We start from the raw sequence: 22024 nt of genomic DNA on the forward strand, positions 1-22024 counted from the left end.
ATGTTTACTGTTCTAGTGTTAAGGGCGAGCCCTGTAAACTATATTATATTTTATTATTTCCATACTTGTACCTTGTAGATAGATGTATGGGATTAAATGATGTTGCTTTGACTGTACAGACTTCACCATGGACAGACACTTGACACCCACTCCTCAGAGTTGAAGATAAATTCCTACAATTTGTTTCCGGTTGATTGTGTGTAGGAGAAGAAAAGGCAAGTGGGATTTTTGTTCTTACATGCCGTCAACTTATGCAAAGAGTATTTTTTGGATGAAGTGCTTTAACATTTACAACAGCAACTCTACGATGGAAATGTGGGGGAGAGACTCTTCAGTATATCTGTGCGCAACTGAAGTATCTTGCTATTACTAGAGTGCTGTTTGTTTATTTATAATTGTTTTCAAGAAAACTGTCAGTGATAAGAAAATGAAACAAGTTGCACAATTTGTTGTGATTTCTAATTTTTATATTTTCACTCGAGTGCTGTGTCATCAATCACAGCTAAGCGAATTTTTGTCTTGAGTGGTTGGAAAACTGCATGAAATGTAACAAATAATAAGTGTTTTAAAGAAACAATAATGACCCTTTAAATATGGGAAAAAGAAGCTTAAATCTGGGCCCAATTTCATAAAACAATGGTACCTGTATGGTATTTGTCTGCTTACCTATTTATAACCCGAGTAATATGCCGGTGATTTTTGTCTTCTTCACAGAACTCGGAATGTACACTGAGTATACAGTGCTAACACACATCGGTGTATGGGTAATACCAAAATTATAATTTTTTATCCCGATGCAAACTTAACATCTATTAAATCAGTGCAGGAACCGCTGCTAAAAATAGCATTGGAACTGAAGCTTCTAGCTACCGGGCAATCTGACTGGTCTAGTTGGTAAGACACTGCTCTAGAATGGTTAAGGTTGTGGGCTCGAATCCCACCCGAGTAATATGCCTGCGATTAAGGAAAAGACCGAGAATACAGTTTATTAATGGGTATTTATATATGAGTATTCTTTATCCTGATGCAAATTTAACATCTATTAACCTATTTATGTTTTTTAAGCAAGAGTCTTCTGTGCTCAGAATCACTGGTCATAGCCATGGCACAGTCTAATGATTACCAAAACAGAATCTCATTTATATAGCAGTTACACCAAATGTCACTTTCAATATAAAAAATCTAGGCCAGAAGGTTCAGTGGTATTTCCTGTATCGTCAAGCTGTAGTCCAATGGAATTATTACTTTCATCCCATGGATGAACTACCTGATTCTCATGTTTTATGCATCATACATAATGCATGCTAGTTTATTCTATTCCAAGAAGTGGAACAGACGAAGATGCGTAATTTAATCTTGGATGCAAGGCTCAATCCGAGAGCCTACATCTGCTCCGGATGCAGTTTTATAAGCTGAGAATTTTATGGATGATGTGTTGTCGTTAACATATCTTGGGACTAGGATACTTGCCCCGTCCTACATTTTTTTCTTGACCAAAATATGTTTTACCAATTCCACCGGCCCAATTTATACTGGCTCACTTGAGAACCTTTCTATAAAATCACTGTCTATTTTTGGCTATACAAAAATGAAACAAATGTTCAGTCCCACTTGGAAGTGCTTTGAGAAAGAATTAATTACTCTCTTGTGTCACAAATAAAAAAGGTGATTCATAACACCTATTTTGAGAACGAAACCAAAACGACAACAACCATAGCGAAAAGGGGGCTGCTGTTTTCTCACAAATATTATTCCACTTGGTGTATTTCTCTCTCTAAACCTAATTCAAGCGAATGCCTGAAATACCTGTAGATCTTTAATAACTTCAGGTATGAGTGGACTGTGGCTGTATGATGTTTGTCTTTTGAAAGTAGGAATGTGTGTTGGAAATATTTCTCAAAGTAGGCTCAATGGACCTTTATCATGATGCGGCCATCTTGATTTTCTACAGTCTGTAAGAATGTAACCAAACCGAGGCTGGAAGAAAAAAATATTCTGGTTCCTTTCTCAGTTTCTCATTAGATACAGGGAACATGACTAAGATGGTGGCAGCATTAGAGGTTTAGGCAATGTCCGAAACGGTGACTTCGGCTACAGCATTGGCTAAATCAGCGCGTCTGCTAGTGTTGAAGAATAGGCAGACGCGCGCGATGTAGCTATAGGTTTATTGCATCACTACTTGCGTGGTGTGCGATTGCATCAGAATGTCTCGCGTGTATTTCTGAAAGGTTTTGTTATCTTCACCGGTAAAACGGAATCCATGGTTTCCACAAATTTTCAAATTTGCGCAGCCAGTGTTGATTGTCATAGGGACAGTCATTGAAGCGCATCATTTCCTTAGCAACAGCCGTAGCCCAGCCATTGCGGTCATTTTGGAACATGGCCTCATTAATTCTTATAATGAGAAAATTGAATAAGCTATTCCAAACAATTTTCTAATTATAATGCCAACAATGGTGGAAGACTATTAGTTGTCTGTGCCCATGCATTCATCATTTTTGTGACAGTAGTTTGGACGGGAGAACAAATGCCTGCCTGAACGCTAATTGATAATGAATAAATAATAGTACAAATAATGAGCAGTTTCTAGAAACATTCATTACAGTGTACCACCAGGACCAATTGCTTAACATTTTTATGCTAAATAAACTGAGCAGGATACCAGTATACAATTGTTGCACGCTGGGATGGGGTCCATTGCGTTTTGTACAAATGGCAAATGGCACCCGAGGCAAAGCCGAGGTTGCCATTTCCCCTCGAGGGTGTACAAAATCCATGGACCCCAGTCACAGCGTGCAACAATTGTTTTGTTATACCTTTGTATAATTTGTATTCCTCTTCTCAAAGTTCTGTTGTCATCTTCAAACATTATTACGACGGAGAAACACTTCCCTCGAACCCTTGGTTGTTTCGTACACAGCGCTGAAAATCGAACAACGCCGGGAACGATCAAGGTAATGTACACCGGTGTACATCACTTTTCATGTTACCCGGCCGGTCGAGCCATGTAACATGCGTTTTTGTTGCACGTCACGTGATTGGTTCTCGACCAATCAAACTTCACAGTTTGTTACCGAGGTATAACAATTACTGTTTGTCTCTTTCTAGCAGCACTTTCAGTTAACAGCAGGTGCAAAATGAATATTAAATAAAGGAGTTGTTTCTGGTACATAATTGAATAGTGGCCAATGGGGCGGCCATCTTGATTTTCTCCCATTCAACACAATGTTACCAAACCGAGGGTAGAAGGAAATGAGTCACTGGTTCCTTTCTGTACAATGAATACTAGCATCCATTACTGTTACGGTATACAGGGAACATGACCAACATGGGGGCAGCAAATGTTTATTCTTTTCAATATTAGGAAAAACATTGTTCAGGTCTGTCGCTAGAAATGTTATCGAAACTGTTTAATTGAAAACCAGAACCCTGGACTGGTTATTTGTTTGGTCTAAGACCCGACCCCCCCCCCCCCCCCCCACCCAGCTATTGAAAAAAAACCTTATTCCTTGCATGTCAGCAAGAAGGATAATGTTTCCTCATACAGAGGTATATAAGATGGTTATTTACATAATATACAATAATATAACACCATAATGAAGTTTACTCACGCATAAACTAGTATTGGTATTTAATCGATAAGCGGAACAGGACTGGGTATTTATTAGGTCTTGGCCCCACCTTCCCCTTCCCCACGATTTTTTAATAAACAATGTTGAAGGAAATGATATATTGCACATAACAAAAAAGATGCATTATCCTCAAACAGTGGTATATAAAAATGGTTAATAATCTTTACATACTTATGTACAATTATATAACACCATAATTAAGTTAACATCATGCTGGGTAGCTTGTTCAATAATGTTAATTTGGATGATCAGTAAATATTGGATGGTTTGGATTGTCTTAGATACTGTATACATTTTCTTGCATTACGTAATGCTTCATTCAATGGCTTTCGTATGCTGACATCTTCAAGAGACCTTCAAGAATTAAGAAGAGATAAATTTTGCAGACGTTCAAATCCTCTTCCTTTGATAAGTTGTTAATGGCCATGGAATGATTAATAATAGCTTATAGAGAGTTACCCTGGAGTTAAAACCTAAGACTCCATATACATAAGCCGAGTTAATTTTTGTGCACATAATCCCTATAGAAAACCCTGGGAAACTGACGTCCTTGCTTCCTTTTTAGTGGCCTGCGGCGTGTGACCGTCAAAGTTATGAAGCCCTGGAGATAGTCACGTTGACATACACGTGTGTTTTCTTGAAAGGCAAAGTAGATTTTTGGTTTTGGGGAACGTTGGTTGTTTTTAGTCCTGCATATACATGTAGGCGTATACAATGAAACTAACCTATGAATATTTCATTTCAAAAGTCGCATTTTTGAGATAACGCCGAAAATCCGGAGCGAGAATTTTATGAAACTTTGTACAAAATTCCTTCAAATACCTCACATATTCTTTTCGTCGTTCCTCCGTGTTTTACTGGCAATCATAGAGAGTTATACCAAGGCGCACCTCACACCACCTCCTACTAAAAACTATGCAACATACTTGTTAAAAATGCTCATATTTTTCCATTCATATCTAAATAATACATTTTTTAAATGTGTTAATTTTTGTTAGTGTAACTTCCCCTACTATAGTGGTTGTGATCGCTACCAGTGCATCAGAAAGATCATTTATGACAAATCATGTTTAAAATCAGGGCTACTAAAACTTCTTAAATCGAGGGTTTATTAGCTCAAAGGGTACACATTTGTAGTTTTTGTAGGACACAAAACACAATGTCTACAGATTTACATCAAACTCACAATTTGAAAATAATGATGGATAAGTAGAAAGTTTCCCTTAAAATACTGCTTGCTGAGGTGCTGTAGTTTTTGAGAAATTAGTAAAAAAAAGTCCAGAAAATAATGTTCGTCACGAAAATAATGTTCGTCTTTAACGACGAAGATTATTTTAGCTTGTAAAACGTACTTTCTTTACATTTATTTTACAAAAACTACATCACTTCGGGTAGTAATATTTTAAGGTAAGCTTTCTACCATCATTATCTTCAAACGATGTAAGTTTATGATGAAATAAATAGTAAACTGCGGGTACAAACCATGTGTATTAATTACACTACCCGCAAGTTTACTATTTATTTATAGGTTCTTCTTATGTCTTAACACCATGCAAAGCTTCAAACAATACTTGATGTAAGTTGAATGTAAATGTGTTGACAAGGTGTGTTTTGTGTTAGGCCTGTATGATGGTTATAGCATTTACATGTACAACATCCCGATGACCTGCCCTCGTTTTCCCGCCCAAACATCTCTTGCTGTCAATCGTGAATTATAAATGAAGCGTATGACGACTTCAAAGTAATTGTGAAAGTGTGGAATTGTCACCCGACATACATCCTCCCAGATGGCAAGACAATCTCAAGGAATACTCACCCCCATTCCTTGAGACTTCCCATTCTTGGAGATTTCATTGCAAATTTGTTTCATACCACTTCGCAATGATGACCCGCCCTGATTTCGCGTTGAGTTAAATTCGTAAACATTTTTTCATGCGAGGATAAAACTGTTGACCATCTGTATAAACTATAAAATTTAGCCCATCGCGAACAACATAAACATTTCATCCATAACAAAAAATATATCAATGAAATCCGAACTACTTAAAAAAAAAAAATTGTAAGATTTTTCTGCGGAATATTACCCTCTGAGATGAAAGTCATATTCGAGAAAACTACCTGACAGCCTTTAAAATGCAACAACAGGACAATGTGTTTTTACGTAGACAATTATTGTGAACGGTTCACTATTTTCTCCTGACTCACCAATGTTCATATTATTTGTTATTTCATGTATAAATGGTTGATCACACGAAACATGAGCACTGTTTTTATCAGATATACCAATCATATACCAATCATGTGATGTACGGGGTACCTAACTATATGCTTCCCCTACTCATAGGCCGCTATAAGAAGGTTTGCGGCCCCCCCCCCCCCACCCCACCCCCTTCTTCCGGAACGATTTGGAAAGCCCATCAAACAGTGCTGATGTTCGCTCACTAAGAGCTCAATGATGGACTGAAGTTTAAAAAAATACATATATAAAAAGGAAATAATTTGTGTCCAATGCTTAATAGAGCTGTCAAGTTTACAAATAATTTTCAAGTAATTCGTAATTTGTTTTCTTCGTAGAACCAGCAAAGGCCTAATCAACCGAAGGACGCGCCATAATCACTCAATAATTATGAAAGTTAACAATTGTTCCTTATTTTACTGTATGAACTACTGTTCAGAAACACATTCAAGTACAAATTCTGTATGATAATAAGGTAATGGTTTTCAACAGTGGTTCGTTTACCCGAGGGTTTAGAATTGATCATCTTAGTTTGTACCCATGGTGACCGTTGATAACATTTCAATGATTCCTGGCAAGATGAAATATGTGTCACAAAACCAATTAACTTAAACTTTTATTCTGTAAAACCAATTAAGTTTAAACTGTTATTCTAAAATTAGATTGAATGGAGTGCAATGGAATTATTGAGTTTTAAATATTGGTTTTCCCTGATGAGTAATAAAATTAACCCATTATAATATAATGCCGTTAAGTGGTTATTTGGCTCCAGTGCTAATGTCATGAAAGCTGGTAAAACACAGAAATTATTTTGCTTATAGCAGAAGGTATACCTGCCAATGTTGTGTATAGTTTGAGCCTAAATTTATTATGCAAGTGTCCCGCCATTTTTCTGATAAGCAGAGAAATTTGCCAAGCAGATCTAAGAGATCTATGTTTCACAAAGGATAGTCTTAAGGTTTTAATAACTCATAAATAGTCCCATTGAATTGAATATAAACCTTTGTGGTTTATATTGATAAATATATAAATACATAAAACAAAAACATAATAAACAAATACAAATAACAGTAAATAAAAAATAAATAAATAAAAAATTAAAGCGAAGAAAGAAAAAAAATCAAAACCCAAACCACATTATACAATCATGGACATTTAGATAGCCTTGTACCGCGAGCCATCCTTCCTCATTGTATGACTTGTTTGTATAATCCTTCAATCAGACACAAACAGCATACTAATAACCAAGTTATTACCATCCTTGACAAAAGACATCATTCGCTCGAATTATTTTCAATTGTTCTTTCCGCCGGCCTGTTGCTTTGTGCATTTTATTTTTTATTAGGTCGCTGTGGAGACGTACAAATGACGGACATGTTTATTATAATGAGTTGATTTTATGTAAATTGTAAGTGTTATGTTTCACACAATAATATGGGAGCTTCAGTTGAAAATGATGTCCTCCTGACTAAAATAATTCACAGAAGAATTCGCAAAACAGCTCCCTCTCTTTCATTTAAATAACTATGTTATCAGTGTAGTAACTATATAGTTTACGGGTGAATGTTACCAGAAGTAACTAGTTAACGGATGAATGTTTTCAGAAGTAACTAGTTAACGGATGAATGTTTTCAGAAGTAACTAGTTTATGGTTTAATGTTACCGACTGGTTTACGGGTGAATGTTATCAGAAGTAACTAGTTTACGGTTGAATGTTACCATAAGTAACTAGTTAACGGATGAATGTTTTCAGAAGTAACTAGTTTATGGGGGAATGTTATCGACTAGTTTACGGGTGAATGTTACCAGAATGTTATCAGAAGTAACTAGTTTACGGGTGAATGTTACCAGAATTAACTAGTTAACGGATGAATGTTTTCAGAAGTAACTAGTTTATGGGTGAATGTTATCGACTAGTTTACGGGTGAATGTTAGCAGAAGTAACTAGTTTACGGGTGAATGTTATCAGAAGTGACTAGTTAACGGATGGATGTTTCCAGAAGTAACTATTACGGGTGAATATTACCAGAAGAAGGTCACGGGTGAATTTAACTACGTTATTGAGAGTAACTATAGTTTACAGGTGAACTTAAAGAAGGAACGAGTTTACGGGTCACGGGCGAATGTGATAAAGTTATCAGAGTACAGTTTACGGGTGAACTTAATAAAGTTATCGTAAGGGACGAGTTTATTGGTGAATGTAATACAGTTGTCAGAAGCAACAGATTGCCTTGCATGTGTTATGTTTAGCTATAGTTTTCTTCACTTAAGGTGGAAACAAAAATACGAGATAATTCAGTTGACCCATGCGGTAAACATATTTTATTTTTCGGATGGCCACAGCATTGGCTGTTTCTCTGCGTATAAGTGCATTGGGAGGGCATCAGGATAGGCCGGCCTGACTGTCTGTTGTAGACCGTATGCGGTAGGAGTAGTTGTTCGACTGTCTCATCGTAGACTCCTCTCATATGCCAACCACAGCCTTGCAGGGAGACAGTCATTTCACTCTGGCAGTCAGTCAACATTACCTGCTTACAAGTTCCCTCATCCTTGGATCTCAATTTAAGAAGAGGGGGAAAAGAAAAATGAAGCCTGGTTAATTTATTGGAGGTTAAACTTCACATCTGTCAGGAAAGCTTCATAATCCATGGAAAGTTTAGGAGCCGGATTTTAGCTGTGAGTTGATAAGAACAGTGAGTAATGTTTTTTTATTTCACGGTAAGATTTTAATCGTGATTTACGTAACTAATTGGCTTCGGAGGGAATTGTCATGTCGGTGTCAGACGGTGTCAGGATAGCTCTTCATTCTGTGAGGCTCTGTGATGCTTGGTGCGCGGTGGATACAGAAAAGATTTTTGTTTTGTCTCCAGGAGAGGGTTGATCTGACAAGTGAGAGATGTACTCTGTAGATTTTCTTGTGATTTAAATCTTGGATGATGCACTTATAGAAATTTGTTCATCTTATTTTTTTGTCATGTGCGTTGCTGTGCTGCCGTGAGGAGGCTTTGACATATTGTGAAGGAGAGAGTAATTCAGAATAACAGTGGTAGCTGATCACCACGATCCGGGTAAAAAAAAATAGTCAACACATTCCCTTCAGTCACAGCTGTGGATTCTGAACTACTGGACTCGCTGATGAATATTGGTACACTGTGCTGGAACACAATTGACTGACATGTCCTTGATGACTGCGTGCTGTCCAATAGTTTTATCCTGAGTGTGGCAGGCAGGGAACATTTTGAACGCCAAGTCAAGGAGCAGCTTTATCTATAATAATATACAGGACATTTTTCAACTAGGAACCTTTCTGTTGGATTTTAATACTCAAAAGATTTTGAGGAAAAAGTGTCGTCTATCTGGTGACAAGCTGTCGAGTGGATATTGAAATTATTGAAAACACAACTAGAAATGTGAGTATAAGCATTTGTCAAAATTTGTCTGATTCATAACATTTTTTTTACTATTCAATGTTATTCACATTTATTTTCATATTTCCTTCATCCAATAGTTCATACAGTCAAAGAAAATGAACACTTACATGTGTAATGACTAATAATTAGTACACTTTCGTGGGTTCTTTACCCTATTTATTGAGGATACTATTCACGATGTAGACTACTGTATACCTGTATTTACATGACAGTTGGATCTAGGTTTTATCAAATGACTTGACCCGTTTGTTCAGACTGCAATTTGTGGACCTTTCAAGGCATTACTTTTTGTTCTGTTTTGAGAAAAGTTGCGTCATTGCTCAGTTTTTTAATTGTTTTTTTACTGTTTTGTTTACTCAAAATGTGTCAAGATATGCAGGTCTTATAATGTGCACCTTTGACTATTGTCACATACTTTTTGTTGTCACATACTTTTTAGAGAATCGCATGATAAAGTCAATCTTTTAAAACGAATCACCAAATCCGATTCTTTCACCCTTCGCCTATTTTTTGAAGAATGTTAAGCCCATTCTTTTCCGACCACTGCGACTGAAACTTTAATATGCGCACTCTGTGACTCGATTTGCTCGCCTGACCTACAAAGTAGTGCTTTATTGTTAGGGGCAAATCAAAAACGAATGTTAAAATTTCCTAGTGCATGACATGCCTTCACTCAACAAGTGCTGGTCGTGGGTTTTTTTTTCTGGTGGAGCAAATTGAGTTGCCGTAAAATGTTTGGATGGGCGGCATCTTAAAATGCTTTGTTGGGTATTCTTAAAATAATCGGCCCCAAATTCATAGAGTCGCTTAAACTGAAAATATTGCTTAACGCTTGTCTATCCAAGCAGAATTTAGCAGGATACCAGTCACAAGTTGTACATGTGACATATTGGTTTGGCTGGTAACTTAATTCCGATAAGCTTCGTAAAGCTGGAACAGCTTTCAGTCCTAGAAATTTGCCGATGTAAAATAATTTTGTTGTGCAAAAATTTCTGACTCTGACTGAGTTCCAGTTGGTTTTGTTTAATCGCTTGGTCTGCATTTCAATTCTCTCATAATCTTTTTAATTACCGATCGTCACTGAATGTAAAACTCTTATTGACATTCTTCCATGACAAACAATATTACATGATGGAGGACATTTTTTTCTGGAGTAATCGGGACGGGGGAAATGTAACAGCAAGATGTCTGGTTATCTTCTTCTTGACACAGAAATCACTCACTGGCATTTTTGGTTACATCAGAGATATGAATTTAGACTACCGAGTCAACGTGGTCACATTCACAGCTCGTTCATTATGCTCTCTGTGTTGCAAGCCGGTCAAATAGCTGTAATTCTTTTGGTAATGAGCACCGACCGGTTGGCTTCGCATCAAAAACACCGAAGCTGAAACAGAGAAGTTATTTCATTTTAAAGGGAGTCCACAACATTTTGGCAGATTGGAAATATACTATAATTAAGAAGTTATTTTAGTTTGGAAATATATTAGAAATGATAAGTTAGTTTATTTTGGAAATGTATTAGAATTGAGAAGTTATTTTATTTTGGAAACTTATTAGAATTTAATGAGAAGTTATTTTATTTTGGAAATATATTAGAAATGAGAAGTTATTTTATTTTGGAAATATATTAGAAATGAGGAGTTATTTTATTTTTTGGAAATATATTAGAAATGAGAAGTTATTTTATTTTGTAAATATATTAGAAATGAGGAGTTATTTTATTTTGGCAATGGATTATATTATAAATGAGAAGATATTTTCCTTTAAAGGGAGTGCACAGCATTTTGGCAGATTTGCACATTACGGTTTGAAACTGATGGACATGGTTGGAAACTTCCCTTAAACAGCTACTTGGACGAACTTTTGTAAACAGGAATATTCAAACTTGTTTAAGTGTGTGTGTGTTTATCAATTCAATTTTTATATTTTTAATGTACACTTGTTTTTTGATTTGCGAACAAAAAAATTAGACACCAACCACCAGGTTTTGACAAACTAGAAACACTTCTGTCGTTGATGGCGTAGGTCAAAACGACATCACTTTGACAATTTTGTTTTTTAACAACAACAAAATAACATAGCCAATCAATTAAAATCTTATTTTGAGTTAAGCACACTATTGATTGGTCACCTGATACACATTGTGCCGTTATCATCTCAACGCACTTAATACTTCAATCCCAAATTAAATTCGGAGCTCCCAGCTCCGCGGTACTGGTGTTTGGTTACAAAGTGTTTCTTAAACCACTTCTTGTGTAATTCCAGATGGATTCATTTTGGATACTTGATAGGCTTGAGTTTTGAAGTAATTTGGGTTTTAGACACAAAGCGATAAGTTGTATTTCAAAGGTGTATCACACGAATTATCAGAGTAATCCGTGGGTTATTAAAAACGTGCGGATATATAGACATACGATTGTTGTTGTTTTAAAAAGGTATTTCGGACATTAAAATAAAGGGAGTATGTAGGCCTACTCTATTAGAATCTGATGTTGTGTAGAAATTGACAGGGCCGAACAAAACTGACCAATGCAGCCACAGACCTGCCTATAGATATTTTAAAGATTCGACATTATGATGCACTGTGGACTGTACATGTATTTTTGTGTAAATTAGTGCAAAAAAAAGGGAAAAGGAAACAGTGTCGGCCCTACTGTAGATGACCCAACGAAATCACTTATGTGGTTAACTACTTCCGATAATTAATGCTGTCATCAAAGAATTATTTCCATTTTTAGACTATCCTTATATACAACGCAAACAAGCAGAAACCTTTTCAGTTGTCAGAGAAACTTCGTTCAGACTCTTGAGCTGTGTGAATACTTTATCCAAATGCCTTTGTTTTGTATACACCCATGTGGTCAGTGTTTGAAAAATATATATACATATTAAACAAACAAACAAACAAACAAACATTCAAACAAACAAACAAACAAACAAATAAACAAACACCTCAACAAACAAATGAACAAACAAACACCTAAACGTACAGAATAGCCTCCCAAGATGAAATGTTATTTATTTATTTTTCTAAATAAAACATCATGTTTTGAATTTTGTTTCATGATTTGATACCTGCAAACCCTCAGCCAGAAGTGAAAATTAATTCAAAAGGGATGTTTTAAAAAAAATGTGATTGTGATTCATGCAAACTGCGCATTTTTCCCCACTTTTGTGCCTGCATTAGCTCCGTGCAAATAATTTTGTTCGTATGTTCTTCGTATGTTTTTGTAGATTGCTTTTACAGTCCCGCCATGTTGCTTGTATTTTTTGCCTGTAGTCCTTCCAATCGGCTGATGCTCAGATGACCCAAATAGAAATAAGTCTTTGATTTATTTCCCGCTCTGCAATCAAATTTCTTTTCTTGCTGTTTTCAGTGTAGGCATGCGTTTGTCTTTTTGTGTGTATTCCGGGCACATATAGGTCAGCCCTTGTATACTCAATAAAATATTCCTTCTTTTCTTCCAAGGGCCAATCATCATGCATGTATTCCCATGCCTTTTCCTTGTACAGTTTGCCAAAATAAATCAACTAAAATCAACATAATTCTGCATCAGAAAAACTCAATGAAACTGTTCGTCGTCGTCAACAACCATAATATTGTCTAAAAATAGACCGATCCGAACTAATTATTTAGTATTGTGTGTCACTTTAATAGCAATAGTGTTTCTGACATGTCAAAATTAACGCATAATATCCACATATATATATCAGAGATGATGTAAAAACAATGGGTTGTTATTTTTATTCTCTTGATATTATGCGACAAAACTGACACCGTTTTAAAGGCAGTGGACACTATTGGTAATTACTCACAATAGTTATTAGCATAAAACCTTTCTTGGTGAAGAGTCACAGGGAGAGGTTGATGGTATAAAACATTGTGAGAAATGACACCCTCTGAATAGAAGTGCCATAGTTTTTGAGAAAGAAGTAATTTTCAATGAATTTGATTTCGAGACCTCGGATTTACAACTTGAGGTCTCGAAATCAACCATCTACGCCAATGCACTCCTTTTGGGATGCAAGAACAAAGATGTGGCTCGCCTGCAGCGCCTACAAAATCGGGCAGCCCGCATTGTATTCCAGGTTCCACGTCGTCATTCCACATCTCCTCTATTAAACTCTCTATACACTGACTGCCAATTGACAAAAGGATCAAGTTCAAAACACTACTCTACATCTTCAAAGCTCTGAACGATCTGTCGCCTGTCTACCTGAAAGACTGCATTGCCACCCATGTACCATCTAGGGAAGGCCTGCGATCGAGCCGGGACGTTACTCGTCTTTCCATTCCAAAGAATAGCAGGCGGATAGGCGATGGATCGTTCAGTGTTTTCGGGCCAACTCTCTGGAACACATTACCACTTACTCTAAGGTCTTCTCCAACAGTTTCTGCTTTCAAACGCAACCTCAAAACTTATTTATTCTAGTGTATTATAATTATTTGCTTTTTGTTTGTGTGTAAAGCGCAATGATAATTATTTTTTGAATTGCGCTATATAAGAGCTGGTTTTATCATTTATTATTATCTAAACGCACACAACTTCGTGTGACAAGGGTGTTTTTTTTTCTTGCATTATTATCTCGCAAGTTCGATGACCGATTGAGCTCAAATTTTCACAAGTTTGTTATTTCATGCATATGTTGAGATACACCAACTGTGAAGACTGGTCTTGGACAATTACCAATAGTGTCCAGTGTCTTTAAATGTCCTCATTATACTATCTCATTGGTAGAATAAACACCGTAGGTGGATATTTAGGTTTTTGTTTTTGTTTGTTTTTTGTTTTTCTTTTTATTTTGGGGTGCATCCCAAATAGTGCCGTCACTGACCTCAAGGAAAGGAACAATGTGCTGATAACAAATATTGTTTTCTTTGGTATGTTAGTATATCTTGAGCAATTTTTATATTTTAATATTTTATTTGTTGCTAGAAATAAAATTTCATGTATATTTTATATACCTGATGAATAAAACAATTCAATTGAATTCTTCTTTGGGTTTTTAAAAACATATTTCCAATTGCCGTATAATGGTATTTTGATGGTAAAATATACACTGTGGTTCCGCCATGCCAAATCTCAAATTCCCAAAAATTACCGCCAGTATGTTCTTTAAAATAATGCCCTTTTCGAAAACATGGCTTGGTGGCACTGGGTTATGTCCACCTTCTTGAAACCCTGTACAAAGAAAGCGCACATTTCCCCAAGGCTTAACCCAAGCCGTGGTTTCGACAAAATCATGATTAGATTGTTCCTGTATGTCACTTAAAAGACGTGTGTATAATTTGTCGACAATGAACCCATGTCAATTGTTAAATCGGCATGACAGTATATAGTCAAGTAGAAGTATAGGCGTTACCAGCTATACATATTAAACGCAAAATATTAGATTGATTCAATTTCCACTTTTAACAAACGCAAATTATACAGCGAGACTCGAAACCTGAGAGTTATGTCTCTGGAGAGTTCTGTCTTAAAGCCATCTTCATGTTGAATGTAAGATACCCTCTCAGTAGAGTGAAAGCCTGTTTAATAGTATTCAACTCTGAGTACAATTTTGTCTACAATATCTCTCCCGATCACCCCTTAAAAGGTGGTAGTAGATTCCTTCATTTTGGGTTTGCGTTGTGTGCGTTAAGTTGAACTTGTTCTTTTGTGCGTGTAGAGTTTTTTTCGTTTAATGAAGAAAATAAATACTTCTTTTTCGTGTCGAAAACCTTCTTGATAATTAGCGACAATTTGCTTCTATCAGAACCCCATCTGGGTACTTTTATTTTCAATATTTTTCCAGAGAATAAAGGTCTCTTTTTCACGGTCTAATGTTCCCTTTGTCTCTTTATTTTTGTCCCCAGCAAAATGGTTGGCCCACATGCAGAGTAAAAGCAAGATGGACAGTTCTCACAACATCTCCGGTCCTGTGGACTGGGAGAACAATCCAGTGACTATGATCATCACCATTGCAGGAGCAGTGGTGGTCTTATTAATTTCCACTACAACAGTCTTCGGCAGCCTCCTGGTTATTTTAGCAGTACATAAATTCAAGAGGCTTCAGATACCGTCTAACTACATCCTAGTCAACCTGGCTGCAGCAGATATATCAGTTGCCGTCTTCATACCCTTGCTGTATGTCACTCTGTGGTTGAGACCGAACGTCTACCTGTGCAGCTTAGCTTACAGTCTGGTCATCTTGGGGTGTGGTGTCTCTCTCCTGAGCCTGGGTGTGGTCGCTTACGACCGCTACGCCGCCCTAGTGAAACCGCTTAAGTATTGCCAGCACATTACCACCAAACGTGTGGTGGGATTCTCAGCAGCGATATGGCTATACGTCGCCGTTATCGCTTTCGCGCCTATTTGTTGGAACTACGTGGAGAGTATCCTTGATAGCGAACCGTTACAAGATGCTGAGTGTAGTTTTAAACTTCTCAACCGCTACGTTGTGCTGTTTCAGCTCACCGCCACTTTCTTACCCGTTTTTCTTCTCATGATTGGATGTTACTGCCGCGTTATGCTGGTCGCTAGACACCACTCCCGTGCCATATCGGCCATTCAACTCTCCCTCTTCCCGAACTCTTTCAACAAGAATTTCCACATGTTCAAGGGCAACAAATACTCCCGAACATTACTGATCATTCTGGGATTCTTCTGCGTCACATGGGTTATATTCACACTGACGTTACTCGTGGAGAAATTCTGCACGATCTGCGGTGAGGATGTAGCACCTCTGCACAAATACTCCAGCTTTCTCATCTTTGCAAATAGCTGTTTGAATCCATGGATCTACGCTCACAGGAATCAAGACTTTAAATCAGCTTTCAAGCGTCTAGCCCGTGCCTTGTTCTGCATGAAGAAGAGGCCTCGTTCGTCTAGTCAGAGCGGTGAGGGCCGGAGGAACTCCCGGTTCTCGGACGCCCTGAGTAGGACTAATAGTATGGTTGGAGGACTTCAACATCTTCATATTTTATATGATAACGCTGATATTGTACCATCTACAGCGGTGGTTGAAAAGACACACGTTGCGCCTAAACTCATACAGCATGATGTCGTTACTACACCGGTTGTCGAGATGCACTTGGAAGCAGTGGCTGATGTCATTGTGTGAGGATGTACTTTCATTTCAATGTGACGGAAACATTTCAGCTTCTCCCCAAAACACAACAAGATGGGTTTTGCTCATTTACAAAAGCAATGATAACTTTTATTACTAAAAATGAATTTACTCCACATACATTAAAGGCTCTGTATAAGTTTTGTATATGACTGAAATTTATGGCAACAAAAACTTACCTGGGCCCAATTTCATAGAGCTACTTAAGCAAAAAATGTTGCTTAATCAAAAAAAATCATTGCCTATAGTAAAATCAGATTACCTTCTAAGACTCCACTCAATTGTCATGCTAAGTAAACAACAGCTAAATACCAGTCACAAGCTATGGCATGAAATTTAGGCCAGTAACATGTGTAAAATAAGCAAGCTATTTTCGTGCTTAAGCGAGTTTTTTTTGGCTTAAGCAGCTCTATGAAATTGGCCCCTGGTAAGAAAGTACAGCAGTCTTAGATAGTATAACTCATGTTGAGAAACATTTCACTTCAAAAAAAGATATCAGTGTTATCCACTCAAGTTTTAATCTGCGGAATCGTAATAACGTTCCTCATTGAGTATGCATTCCAATTGCTGGTTATTCTTCCAGCGTGGACCAGCCGATCCAGATATTCAGCAATATTATCTCAAAAACGCTACCAACTTTTAACAGTTTAGTGTTATGGTATCTACAACTATACAGGAATGGAACAAAAAATGGGTTTACCAACGTAATAATTCCTTCATCAGAAACCAGTTGAGTATTTTCAGCTTGGTCTGTTATAAATATTTTATTTTAAACTGACATGAATACCCCATTAAAACAATAATTTCCACGATGTGTCAGGTTGGGGTTGCATTTATAGCCGATGGTTCAGTGGTATCATCGTCTTAAAGGGTTTTGATACCTGTTGTATATCACGTTTTTGGCCATGACATGAATCCCTACTTAATGTGAATGAAGATGTATGAAATATAATTTATCTGTCGAAGTTTCAGCTTCATTAGCGGTCAGCTTCTTGAGAGAGAAAAAATTGAAAGCAGAGAACGATGTTTCAGGAGAGTCGCGTGAATACCAGTACTGGTAAATACGTTGTATGCTAATTTTCGTCTCATGAGACGAAAATTATTTCCGTGAACTTGTTTTACTCTTTTTTTTTTCTCCAAAAATTACAACACCTCAGCAAAGAGTATTTTAAGGGAAGCTTTCTACAATCTTTATCTTCAAACATTGTCACTTGAATGTAATCTGTGGATGATTTGTACCGAACAGAAAGTACCCAGACCCTTGAAACCTCATTGAGCCCCAACAGCTGTTGCGTCATGTCATGTCACTGTACACAGACGCGTTGAGATATCATTGTGTCATCTGTGGTCCTTATGGTGTGCTACGGTGAATCGTGTGCCTTTATAATTCACTTTAACACTTCGCCAAAACGTGTTAACTCTTTCGCCGTACTTGACTTTGTCAATTTTGCACTAACATTCTTTGCAACAGGATTTGTTGAGTGGGATAGAATCTGCAAAATCAATACTGGCAATTTCCGAATTTCTATATCCCATGGTCCACTGAAGAGACTGGATTTCAGTTTTAAGAGAGCGCCATGTATAGGCTAATGCGCATAATGTATATTTTGTATTTCATGGCCAACAAAAGCAGCTGTGCCATGTAATTTGTGCTCAAATTTCACAGAGCAGACAATAGTATTTTGCTTACCAGTTTTGTGCTAAGCAAACATTAAGCAGTGCGAGTCAGAGGTGGTGCATGTGATGCGACTCAGTTTGGCTGAAACCTTTTTGGGCAAGCATAATTTCATGTTGCTTACTCAGTTCAATGAAATTGGGCCCAGCTCAACACCATCAATTCCATACTTGAATATCAGTGGTGTCCCTTTCAAGATTGTTATTCCAGTATTTCTTTAGTTTCCTTCCTCGCCTACGTATCCTCTCCAATACAACCCCCTCCCAGGCTTCCCCAGACTACACATTGTTATACTCTCAGAAGACATAAAGGGGTTCAGGGTACCATACATTCGCCTATCGTGGAAGAGTGTTGAGTGATAGGGTGGTACCCACTCAGATCCTGTGGGCGTGTTCCGCTGTACCCACACACAGCCTGATCCCATTACTACATCAATATCCTCTTTTTTCATCCAGGCTGATCCATAATCCCTGGCTAATCTCTTAATGCATACTGGTGATCCAGTTGTGGTTGTTGCCAATGCTATTTTTAGAGCGGCCTGCTCCATCACAATGATGAATGTATTGAATGTTTCAATTGGAATGCTTACAAGGGTTTTAACATTGTTAACAAGTCTCTCCACACGATGAATCATTGATCCACACTGACAGGGCACTGTGTAATGTAAGATGACATTAGCGCATGTTTCGGATACCAAGTTGTGAGAAGTTCCGAGAACTTTCCCTATGTCATTTTTAATGAGAAAAGGTGGGATTTGTATGTTGATTTTGGGGTAATTTAAGTTAAAAAAGGGAATTTATCGAACTGGTTACTCAAAAAAATAATCATACTGACCATAATACCGAATGTCATTGTTAGATTTTTACTACGCTTAGTAATTAGCCTTTTACAGGGAATATGCTAACAACATTCATGCATCAAGAGACGATCAACATAATGAAGTGATTCTCCCCCGCAGTTGTAATTTGGTTATTCGTTTACAATGTAATGAGATGCATTTCTAGAGATGCCATTGTCATCCTACGCATTGTCTGCAGCGACTGGTTTACACTCTAATATGTGAGGGATTTAAAAGTTAATCCAAAGGATCGCAGCTAGTTATAGGAACCAATCCATTTTAAGATTCAGAATTAAATCTTTAGACTTGAATTTTAAGTGTTATGATTTATTTTTAAATCTTAAAATGGATTGGTGCTGGTTGGTTCTTAACTACAATCCTTTGGCAGGATTAACTTATAATAAATAAATCCAGACCATTTAGAGTGCTGGTTATGGCTACGGCCTAGACCATTTAATCCTTTTTGTTTTGGTCAACGTTCGAACCAATCCTAGGAAGGTCGAATGTCAGGATCGATGAATATTAAGGTTTGTTCAGTTGTTTGAGTGCAGTGGAAAGAAATAAGCAACTTTTTTAGAACTGCAACTGGCAATTTTAGGCTATGGGGCTACAAAAAGCAGGGGAAAAAAACCGCTGAACAATTCTGCGAAACAAAAATAGGCAGGGGACCAGGTTGTACATAACAAAGTGTTTTGGCCGGTAGCCTATAAGCTTATTAGGGTAAGCGTATTAAACTTATGTTGTGCATTAGCTACCTTTTTTGCTGAATGAAGCAACTGTACTTGGTTTTGAAGGTTTTGAATTATAGTGGATGCGATTTGTGCAAGAACAATACAAGAGAAGACAAAACAGTCCTGCCCTCTCCCATGGGGGGTTTTAACAATCTGGAGAGTAAGGTCGATTTAACTTTAAAACCAAATGAGTTTACTTCCCCCGACTTCCTAGTAACATCAATTGCATAACTTAGAAGTACAGTCTCCATCAAGTCATTAGTTCTGCCTAAAGCGAAGTCACTTTATCTGTCATCCAGATGGGTGGACGACAATAGTAAAGGATCTATCGTTGCGACGCTGTTTGTCACCGTGACACTCAAATTGATGCGAACATTTTGCGATAATGGTGCAAAGTGGAACCCCAGTGGTAGATTTCCCCAGTTGGATTGGCGTGTATTGTAGAGGAAGTGAAGCAGCATTGTGCCTGTCGCTGTTTATCAACCCAACTGCAATAATCGAGTCCTTGTGCCGTTTACCGCACATTATTGCACTTACTTACTACGTGTGGCATTAAAGGCACTGGGGACGTTTGGTAATTATTGTGTAAAAAAAAGAAGTATTCTGTGAAAACTTTGGCTCAATTGGTCATTGAAGTTGCAAGAGAATACAATGAAAGAAAAAAAAACACCCTTGTTGCAATGTGTGTGCTTTCAGAAGCCCAAATAGTTCAGCCATGCTGAAGTCTTATATTATTTCAGTGAGAAATTACCTCGTTCTCAAAAATTACGTGACTTCAGAGGGAGCCGTTTCTCACAATGTTATACACTATCAACCGCTCCCCATTGCTCATTACCAAGTAAGCTTTTACGCAAACATTGTTTTTACCAATAGTGTCCATCACTACCTTTAAAACATTACTAAACCCCAGCAAGGAAGAATGGATGTGTGTTAACATGCATTCAAGTTTTACACACAGCCGTGAACTGCCATCAAACAAACACAATGTATCACTGAAGGAATCCAATCTACTGTCAATATCAGCATGTTTCCCAACTTAATTTGCCATTATGCTTTTCAACTAATAGTATGAAGAATTGTGGTTTCAAGCGATACAAAACATGTATTTACCGTAAATCCCTTAAGCAATTTGTTATAATTATTCTACCCCTGCTTTGATAATGAAGTCAGAAAAAGGTGCAAATTTGTTGCGAAGCATTTTTATATAATGTAACAGGAAATGGCAAAAACACATATTTGAAAGAATTATGATAGTAAGGCCTATTAACGGTGGCCACCTACCACGTCTGTTCACATCACAATGCGATGTCATAGTATTTTCAAAACAAAGGTAGCAGTAAACTAATGTAAGTTCTTGCCAACTTAATTTAATAAAGAATAATGTCATCTCACCTTGTGCTCCGACAGAAACACTTTACATGCGTATAACACAATTTTCTGATAAGTGTTTTTAATTAGAATTTAAATTTGTTTCATTGACGTCAATAATTGCCACATAAAAATAGCGTTCTCGTGGTACGGTACGAAGAGATACACAGACTTATTTTTTTTATTTTACAAAAAAAAATCTATTAGGCAATTTAAGCAATGGTTTGCGTATAAAAATGATGTCACAAATGGCCTTGCGTTCATTCATGTATAGGAAATGTATTATTAAACGCAAAATTTGTTTAGTGTATCTTGTTTTCATTCACTCAAATGAATTGACGCTTCTGTTTGTTGCCAATGTCGATGAAAAATTAAGGTATATAACCTTTTTTTATCAACATGACTTACAGCTAAATTTGTACAATTTAAACTTGACTATTGCAATAGACTTATATTTATAGAAGATATCAGAATATAATGATTTATATTAATTAAAAACTAAAAAGTACTATTGTTGTTTGTTGTGTACGCTTTCTGTTGTTCTCATTTTTTGTTTTGATTAAAACTAACGGACAGTAGTTCTGGACCCAATTTCATGGGACTGTTTTTCGCTTACGGCCCATAGAATAATGTGCTTCAGAGGGCGCCGCAAGTGGAGAATTCCGACTGGAATTCCGACTGGACTGAAAGGTTCGACTGAGAACCTTTAGCTGTGGCTATGGCTGACTGGCTGGTGAATGTGGGTAGTTGGAGTTTAAAAAGCCGTATCGACAACTCATTTTGGCTCGTTATTAAATCCCAAAAAGGGTAACTCAAATGCTCGCATAGAGTAAAAACATTGACACATTGGAAATAGTTTGAGGGCTATATACAATTACAAGAAAAACCAAAAAAAAAATTAAGTATACTGCGAAAAGAAAATACCTTTTGCCTGGGTGATTCAATTTACAAAGAGGGCGCACTTACTTATCGTCGATGTTATTGGTGCACTACACAATAC

At 37.1% G+C, this 22024-nt stretch overlaps 2 protein-coding genes across 8 annotated transcripts in view; both read left to right on the plus strand.

Annotated features, from left to right (window-relative positions):
- LOC117292988 (endoplasmic reticulum membrane-associated RNA degradation protein-like) overlaps positions 1–204 on the plus strand; it is a 28204-nt gene extending 28000 nt beyond the window's left edge. For 5 of the 6 annotated variants that reach the window (XM_033775184.1, XM_033775201.1, XM_033775207.1 and 2 more), the window contains one exon: positions 79–163. The gene's annotated coding sequence lies outside the window, so the exon portion shown is untranslated. Of the gene's footprint in view, positions 1–78 lie in introns of all 6 variants that reach the window. The other variant, XM_033775192.1, reaches the window with a different exon arrangement.
- LOC117293023 (octopamine receptor-like) lies at positions 133–16660 on the plus strand. Of its 2 annotated transcripts, none has more exons than XM_033775233.1 (2): positions 133–215; positions 15160–16660. In XM_033775233.1, exon 2 carries the CDS (start codon positions 15177–15179, stop codon positions 16404–16406), a length of 1230 nt encoding a protein of 409 aa, XP_033631124.1. In that variant the 5' UTR covers positions 133–215; positions 15160–15176; the 3' UTR covers positions 16407–16660. The 2 variants fall into 2 exon arrangements, with proteins under 2 accessions (XP_033631124.1, XP_033631131.1); XM_033775240.1 differs by lacking the exon at positions 133–215 and adding an exon at positions 8270–9278.
- Positions 16661–22024: the final 5364 nt, after the last annotated feature.

Source organism: Asterias rubens, chromosome 1 (genome assembly GCF_902459465.1).
Source record: "Asterias rubens chromosome 1, eAstRub1.3, whole genome shotgun sequence".
In the NCBI taxonomy this organism is placed as follows: Eukaryota; Metazoa; Echinodermata; class Asteroidea; order Forcipulatida; family Asteriidae; genus Asterias; species Asterias rubens.

Coding starts and splice junctions, on each gene's coding strand:
- LOC117293023 (XM_033775233.1), top strand. CDS start 15,177: ATGCAGAGTAAAAGCAAGATGGACAGTTCTCACAACATCTCCGGTCCT.